Source organism: Daphnia pulex, chromosome 10, assembly GCF_021134715.1.
Source record: "Daphnia pulex isolate KAP4 chromosome 10, ASM2113471v1".
NCBI classification, from domain to species: Eukaryota; Metazoa; Arthropoda; class Branchiopoda; order Diplostraca; family Daphniidae; genus Daphnia; species Daphnia pulex.
In genome coordinates, this window is record NC_060026.1 from 5064777 (window position 1) to 5073552 (window position 8776).

An 8776-nucleotide genomic window follows, 5' to 3' on the forward strand; every position below is an offset into this window, starting at 1 on the left:
CTCTTATTGTTTATCGAGCAACACATCGTACACAATTTTTTTAGACAACCGGTTTTGCCACCAGCGATTAAATCTGTCATTCGACAGAGAAATTTGCATAACATTTTGTCCTTCAGCGACATTTTTTTTACACTTTAGTTCTTAAAATATATAATAGGGAAATACATACACTACATGTGTTATAGCATTTACTGATTTCACCGAATCTTGTTTTAGAATTTTCGAGAATATTTGCTGGTAACCCTTTATTACTGTTTTATTACTTGTCAATTTAAGTTATTTATGCTCAATTCAATTTGGAAAATGAAAATCTAGCATAATCTTAGACAACTTTCCCATCACTGTATGATATACTATTAACATAGCAAGTCTACTTTTTTTGATACTTGTAGAATCCTTCTCCTGTTTTCATACCTAATTTACCTTCTTCCACGAGACGATTTAACGTAGGCACTGGCTTGAAAAGCGGATTTTCAGGGAACTTTTCAGCCCATCCTAAATATGATTATTGATATAAAATCACTTAGTATAAAGTAAAAAGAATAGCATTTCGAAAATAACCTTCAATGATAAATTTCGAGGTGTCTAATCCAACATAATCTATTAATTCGAATGGACCCATGGGGTAGCCCGCACCTTAGAAGAACAAATTTAAGAAGTGTTGAAGATTTAGTTTTGAATTGCAAGGAATGATAAAAACTTACCTAATTTCATGGCAGTATCAATATCTCTTGCGGTTGCATCACCTATATAAAAGTAAGAAATTGAAAATTGCGGAATTTCTCGTATTTAATGTCTATCAACCTCTTTCGAGCAAACGAACAGATTCCATCATGTAGGGCACTAATAGACGATTAACAATGAATCCTGGAGTATCTTTGCTAAACATAGGAAATAAGTGACGATACATTACAAGTATAAAAATACACATTAATTGATGGATTACCAAGTTACAGTCTGTTTCCCAACAGATTTCCCCCAATCCATAACACGGCTAAACGTAAACGATAGAAATAATAAAAAGTTTTAAGCATAACAATTTAAATGCAGTACCCATCAGGGCCACCAAAATGAAGGGATTTAAACCCCAAAATGCTTATTTCTTACCTCTTGTAAAAATAGGTTTTTTAAACTGAATAAAAACTCATTAAAATGTAACTCACTTATATGTATCATCTGAAGTTTCCGGAATACGAATTACTTCAAGAAGTTTCATTACGGGAACCTGTAAAATGGTATTAATTATTTGAATGCCAAAATTTAAACAAAGGTATAGCTTACTGGATTGAAAAAATGTAAACCAACAAATCTATCTTTTCTTTGAGTAGCTTCTGCAATTTCTCCAATAGGCAAAGAAGAGGTATTTGAGGCAAATATTGTATGAGTGGGGGCAACCTATTAAAAATATTTTATGAAATTCTGATATGCATAATCAAACTACTGAAATCTAATGAGTTATGCTTACAGTATCAAGAGTTTTGAAAAGATTCTGTTTGATCCTAAGTTTTTCAACAATAGCTTCAACAACCAAATCACTTTGGCCAACAGCTTCTTCTGGATTTGTTGATAACATTAATCGTGACATGGAATCAGTAAGAAACTTGTCAGCTTTTGCCAAATCATCCTGTAAAATATTTCATTATTGTGAAATGAACAAGAAAGAAAAAAATAGAAATAAAATACCTTAAAAAGTTTTTTGGCCACACGTTGCAATGAGGTGTTAATGGCATTTTGGGCTTTTTCTACCACTTTACGATCCAAATCCACTATGGTCACATTTTGGCCACTTTGTGCTGCTACCTAAGAAATGCAAATAAGCAAAAGCAATTTGTAAACCAATGAAAGGAAACAATAGATACCTGAGCAATTCCACTACCCATCAACCCACCTCCAATAACAACTACATTCTTAATAGACTGATTGATACAAGCTGATGAACTCAATTTTCTACTGAGTGTAGCATGTGCCAACCTCATATTTGACTTACCAAACATTACTATTTTTGTAGTTGCCATATTTATCTAGAAATAAATATTTACAATCCTCTAACTGAAAAGAATATAGATTTTTGTTAACAGAGAGAATTACCCAGGCCACTAGTGTAAAACTGTAAACTGCTGGTGCTGTAAACAGTTAACAACTTACAGCGAACAAAAAGGATACTTCCTAATTAAATGCACGAGTGACACCTTGCGGATTTTTTCAGAACTATGTTTAAACGTTTTTTTTCTTATACATATTATATTTTTCTTATATATATATATTTTAAAATTCCTGTTTTCCGCAAAATTTTAATTTTTAATTTATTTTCAGCCATGGCCACCACGTTATGATTAACCTTGACCATTTATGTGTGATTTTGCGGAAAACAGGAATTAAAAAAGGTTAAATTACCCGAAGGGTTACTGGTCAAAGTTACCCGAAGGGTTACTGGTCAAAGTTTCGTTTGCAGTATGGTTTACATGGGCACCCTCAGTTCTCGTAACACTACATAGATGGATGCACTAGTTTTTGGCAATTATTGATTGTAATCAACAATTTTATTGCATTTCAATGGCAGTAATCGGTAGCTTACAATTTTTTACATCTATTCTGAAAATTTGGCTGCAATCGATTCAGGCATTTGATCAAACGGAGTTCTGGTTACTTTTTGACAGAATTTCAATAGCTGTTATAGCAGACGATAATACAGAGACATGTGACAGGGATATAAACGTAACGTGACAATCGACTACTATTGTATGATAGAATAGAAGTCACTGTATGTTATCACCGAACGCTATCAATCTCCAGTAACAGAAGTGCTGATAGGTAGTTACTTAAATTTAATTTTAACAAGATCCGGTGTGACGTGGGGTGGCGGGGCGAAGCCTCCGCCGCACCAAAGTCACGCCTTACCCTTACGCCGCGCCATATCATATTAGGTTTTTTTGGAATTTAATTTTTATTTAATGTTTGGATAGAAACATGCGGAAATATTCTTTTAATCTCTTTCTCGATTTTTGCTTATTACAATCTTCCGGAAACTAAGGGCATACATTTTTTTAAATGTTATTAATCCATCTTAATAATAGGCCTACCTTTATAACAGAATATTTTTATTATTCTATAACTATTCTATGGCTCTGTCTTTGTAAAACTATACCAATACTACTATACCAACTAGAATACCCTTAACATTCCCTTCGGGTACCTTGCGGCGTACGTACGCTGCCTACAGTCTATTGCCACGACATCATGCCGTGGCAATACGGTCGTAACTGTCTATTGCCACGACATCTGTCGTGGTTTCGTAAAATAGCAACGCATGTGGCCTAGGTATAGGCAGCTGAGGGTGGGTGGCTGGAACAAAATTGACACCCAGGGCATGGACTACTTAAGCTAGAGGACGGGTCTCTTCGACAAATCCTATGTCGGCTACCATTTTTTTTTGTTACTTTAATGAATCGAGCTTCAAAAATGAGCTAGAGTCTATTAAATTATCCCTATGCGGAATTATTTAATTTCGGTGATATTTTAATTAGAAATTGACGTAGGTGTTCGTTTGTTGTCGCCGCCTAGCGGTGATTGTTGGTTGACCACTCTGTGATTCTCTGGTTTTGGTTTGGTTTGGTATGATTAGGTGCGTCTGCTATCTGTGATTCTCTGGTGATTCTATGGATTCTGTTTGTTTTCTTTCTAAAAACCATGGAAGAGTTTAGAATTCTTGGCGCTAGGTGGAGACAACCAACGAACACCTCTCCCGTCCTCTCAAAATTAAAACGCAAATATCTTTTAATTTAATATATTCACAAGAAATGCGCATTGGAGACTTATAATAGCTTTTTAAATCTCTATCAATTGACCCTTCTTCAAAAATTATGATTAAAAATCCACCCGACAAGCTATAACACGGCGGGATAGGACGAGAGACCCGTCCTCTAGCTTAAGTAGTCCATGCCCAGGGTGAATCCATGGACTACTTAAGCTAGAGGACGGGTCTCTTCGTCAATTCCTATGTCGGCTACCATTTTTTTTTTTTTTTACTGAAATCAATAGAGCTTTAGAAATGAGCTATAGTTTATTAAATTATCCCTATGCGGCAAATATTTAATTTCGATGATATTCTAATTAGAAATTGACGGAGGTGCTCGTTGGTTGTCGCCGCCTAGCGGTGATTGTTGGTTTACCACTCTATGATTCTCTGGTTTTGTTTTGGTTTTGTTTGATTAGGTGCGTCTGCTATCTGTGATTCTCTGGTGATTCTCTGGATTCTGTTTGTTTCTAAAAACCATAGTTTAGAATTCTTAGCGCTAGGTGGAGACAACCAACGAGCACCTCTCCCGTTCCCCTCAAAATTTAAGCGCAAATATCTTTTTTTTAAATATCTTCACAAGAAAGGAGCTTTGGAGACTTAGAATAGCTTTTTAAATCTCTATCGATTGACCCTTCTTCAAAAATTATGATTAAAAATCCACCCGACAAGCTATAACACGGCGGGATAGGACGAGAGACCCGTCCTCTAGCTTAAGTAGTCCATGGTGAATCACAGCTCCGTGGCCGTAACTGTAGATGTAGAAGGCTATGGATTTGACCCTTTGCATCATGCTTTGCATGCTCATTGTTTGATGGTGTAACGATCGAGTGAAGAAATTAAAAATGAAAAATATTCTTCAGTTAACTTTAGCTATTCTTAAACCCGATGTCGTGAAAGTTCCCTTTGTCGTACAGGTATGTGTATCATTTTTTAACCTTTTTTTAATATTTTAATTTAATTTTCAAAGTAGGAAATTCGTCACAGGATATTAACAGCTGGATTCTATGTGGTTCAGAGTCGTAGTGTTAATTTGTCTCATCAGGAAGTTGAGCATTTTTATTCGGAACATGCTGGAAGATTTTTTCATCAAAGACTAGTTACCTTCATGAAAAGGTTTAATTTGTTCAAAACAATAAACAATTTCTTATGAATTTTAAGATAAGGTTATTATTATGAACAAGTGGACCCATTCATGTACATATTTTAGCTCACCCTGAAGCCATTCAATTATGGCGTCAGACAATGGGCCCCACAAAATCTTTCATAACTCAGTTTGAAGCTCCTGAAACCATTAGAGGATCTTTTGGTCTTACTGATACCAGAAATTGCACTCATGGATCTGGTAACATCTCAACTATAAAAATGCTGCAAATAATCACCTTTAATTTTTTTCTTTAACTGCTTTTTATGTAGATTCCCTAGCTTCAGCATTGAAAGAAATAACATTTTTCTTTCCCAAATTCAACTATGAAGAATGGTCACAGAAACATGAACCATTGCTTAGAAGAGGGGAATGTATTATTGACAACTCTACATTCACCCATAAAATTAAATAAGATAGTACTGCTGGTACTACATCAAAAAGTTGTCAAACTGTAAGTTACAAAGTGAAAGTTGCAATACAATAAATATAAATTATACAAAATGAACTCCTTTATTTTTAATTATCTATAAGACATGCAAAAGGTGTCATGCATTTTAAATATCTATTCTTACAAACACTTTAGGTTTTGAAAGTACTCTAATTCCTTCTTCAACTTTAGTAAGTTGCTTTTCAATATCCTCTTTTCTCTGTCGAATTTTTAAACTATCCTTACTTAGTGGAAGGCAATTAAATTCTTCATTGAGATCAATTTGACCTGTAAGAAATTAAGATTAAGAAGAAACTTATTAGCTAGCAATACAATAAAAATCATACTTTGTTGAAGTCTATTCAATGTTTCAATTCTCTCCGACTCAGGCATCATTACATGTCCAATCGGACAATCTGGATCTGGCAAATTTTTCAACTTTTCTTCCTCCATTTGTGCCCATTGAGCTTTCCTGCTGGTTAAATATCTACAAACAGATTAATTTAATAAAAAAAATTACCAGATTTTTCAATAATTTCATAAGCTATTTTTGTTTGAGAAATCTGAACAGTAAGTACTTTGGGACAACTCCTAATTTATGACTCCGTTGTGTTGCTAAGTCACCCTGTTGTGAAGCTCTAATTTGGGACTTAATTTTTATGGCAGTGTTTGCAACAGTTGATAACACATTCAACCTTATTTTGTCTTTTCTTTCAGTCTAAAAACAATGTTTGTGTAGTTAATTTTAAAGTTAATATTTTTTGTGATCGATTTACCTTCACAGGGATAATAATTGATGATTTATCAACACAGTCTATGGATGGAATTTTAAAATTCTCAGTAGTCGATTTCAAAGAAGTAAAACTGTGTGATCTAAGTAAAGGTTTCTTTGACACAAGAACACTACCCTGTTTTTGCAATGGTTTTTCCGGTTTTCGTAACTTTTGTTCAGTACTGAAGGAATATATTGAATCAATTGAGGGAGACCAAACAAATGAACGAAATGTAAGTGACATTTTAAATAAGGGGCACTTCCCTAAAGGTTTTTCTCTCCTAATTTCAGTTAAAATATTTTTAATCCTAGAATGTCTTTCTTTCGTAGACATGGCTGTTGAGTAAGAACCCGATAGAACTGACATAAGCTGCAATGTTTCCGTTGCAGTAGTACATGGACTACTCTAATTAAGGACGGGACTCTTCGCCTATCCTGCCTTTAAAAAGAAATAAACTAATCGTTAAGACACAGACAAAGACCACTGGTTGAAGCTCTTCATAAGAAAATTAACATGGCCAACTGTCGCCAGAATTCTTGCTACCCTTCCTCCGATTTCTCCAACCCCGTATTACTTGTCCTGCCCTCTAGTGTATGTTTTCATCTCTACACTCTGCTTACTTCTATTCAATTGCAATGATTCAATTGATTTCTCTGCTTTTGTAATTAGCTAATGTCAAAATTTAATACAATTTGACTTCTTAATAAAAATTTTTAAGGCAAAATTACCTAAAACTATTAAACGCCAGCAAAGAATTTTACCAAGACAGAAGGAAAACAATCTTCGTCTGCAAAACCCTTCGTAGCCTCGGTGCAGTACAGTACTTTGTCCGCTAGAGGCACTACAATCGATACGGGAGTTCGGGGTCAGTAGGGATAGGGCTAAAAGGATAGCACAGCATCAACCAGTGGTCTTTGTCTATGGTTAAGATATTATAAATTTACTTTCAGGAGTAGGGATAAAAGGACAAAACACCGGTGCCATCTAGCAACCAAACACCCTAAGCTCTTAAGAATATACGCTACAAGGTAAAAGATAGTTAGGCAGCTATGTCAGAGGACTAGAGATAAGAGAGTGGTCTCTCTTTCTCTTGGTATGCATGTATGGGCATCTGCTTGCAAACTAACAAGAGCTTAGGAGGTTTGGTTCCTAGATGGCACCGGTGTTTTGCCCTATTTCAAATTTTTCGTAAAGGAATTAGAAATATCTCTCTAAAAATAAATGCTAGGTATACGAACATATGGTAATTCTATGGTAATTTTTAAATTCTGATTCTGATTCTCCCACAAAGAAATTTACATGGCCGACATAGGAAACGCCGAAGAGTCCCGTCCTTAATTAGAGTAGTCCATGAGTAGTAGGAGTAGGAGCATGGACTACTTAAGCTAGAGGACGGGTCTCTTTCTCTTCGACAAATCCTATGTCGGCTACCATTTTTTTTTGTTACTTTAATGAATCGAGCTTCAAAAATGAGCTAGAGTCTATTAAATTATCCCTATGCGGGAATTATTTAATTTCGGTGATATTTTAATTAGAAATTGACGTAGGTGTTCGTTTGTTGTCGCCGCCTAGCGGTGATTGTTGGTTGACCACTCTGTGATTCTCTGGTTTTGGTTTGGTTTGGTATGATTAGGTGCGTCTGCTATCTGTGATTCTCTGGTGATTCTATGGATTCTGTTTGTTTTCTTTCTAAAAACCATGGAAGAGTTTAGAATTCTTGGCGCTAGGTGGAGACAACCAACGAACACCTCTCCCGTCCTCTCAAAATTAAAACGCAAATATCTTTTAATTTAATATATTCACAAGAAATGCGCATTGGAGACTTATAATAGCTTTTTAAATCTCTATCAATTGACCCTTCTTCAAAAATTATGATTAAAAATCCACCCGACAAGCTATAACACGGCGGGATAGGACGAAAGACCCGTCCTCTAGCTTAAGTAGTCCATGGTAGAAGTGAATCAGTGGTATTTCGTTTTTCTTGCAACACGGGTTGCAGTGAGCGAGCTCAGGCATGGACTACTTAAGCTAGAGGACGGGTCTCTCGTCCTATCCCGCCGTGTTATAGCTTGTCGGGTGGATTTTTAATCATAATTTTTGAAGAAGGGTCAATTGATAGAGATTTAAAAAGCTATTATAAGTCTCCAATGCGCATTTCTTGTGAATATATTAAATTAAAAGATATTTGCGTTTTAATTTTGAGAGGACGGGAGAGGTGTTCGTTGGTTGTCTCCACCTAGCGCCAAGAATTCTAAACTCTTCCATGGTTTTTAGAAAGAAAACAAACAGAATCCATAGAATCACCAGAGAATCACAGATAGCAGACGCACCTAATCATACCAAACCAAACCAAAACCAGAGAATCACAGAGTGGTCAACCAACAATCACCGCTAGGCGACGACAACAAACGAACACCTACGTCAATTTCTAATTAAAATATCACCGAAATTAAATAATTCCCGCATAGGGATAATTTAATAGACTCTAGCTCATTTTTGAAGCTCGATTCATTAAAGTAACAAAAAAAAAATGGTAGCCGACATAGGATTTGTCGAAGAGACCCGTCCTCTAGCTTAAGTAGTCCATGGCTCAGGCGGGGGTGAGCGCCTACACGGCACCCTTTTTCCAGGGGATA

The 8776-nt window shown here is 35.7% G+C and overlaps 3 protein-coding genes across 3 annotated transcripts; 1 reads left to right on the plus strand and 2 right to left on the minus strand.

Annotated features, from left to right (window-relative positions):
• Nucleotides 1-230: 230 nt before the first annotated feature.
• Nucleotides 231-2212, minus strand: LOC124204234 (hydroxyacyl-coenzyme A dehydrogenase, mitochondrial-like). The gene is made up of 11 exons (XM_046601282.1): nt 2089-2212; nt 1860-2021; nt 1684-1800; nt 1466-1624; nt 1282-1395; nt 1164-1225; nt 947-994; nt 805-881; nt 705-746; nt 562-636; nt 231-495 (listed from the first exon to the last, which is right to left on the minus strand). Exons 2-11 carry the CDS (start codon nt 2013-2015, stop codon nt 371-373), a joined length of 975 nt encoding a protein of 324 aa, XP_046457238.1. The 5' UTR covers nt 2016-2021; nt 2089-2212; the 3' UTR covers nt 231-370.
• A 2289-nt stretch (nt 2213-4501) lies between these two features.
• LOC124204247 (nucleoside diphosphate kinase 6-like) lies at nt 4502-5445 on the plus strand. Its single transcript, XM_046601293.1, has 4 exons — nt 4502-4710; nt 4767-4909; nt 4978-5138; nt 5210-5445. Exons 1-4 carry the CDS (start codon nt 4639-4641, stop codon nt 5350-5352), a joined length of 519 nt encoding a protein of 172 aa, XP_046457249.1. The 5' UTR covers nt 4502-4638; the 3' UTR covers nt 5353-5445.
• LOC124204246 lies at nt 5428-6701 on the minus strand. Its single transcript, XM_046601292.1, has 4 exons — nt 6144-6701; nt 5946-6085; nt 5715-5854; nt 5428-5655 (listed from the first exon to the last, which is right to left on the minus strand). The coding sequence occupies exons 1-4, from the start codon at nt 6504-6506 to the stop codon at nt 5495-5497; spliced, it is 804 nt and encodes a 267-aa protein (XP_046457248.1). The 5' UTR covers nt 6507-6701; the 3' UTR covers nt 5428-5494.
• Between the last annotated feature and the right edge of the window lie 2075 nt (nt 6702-8776).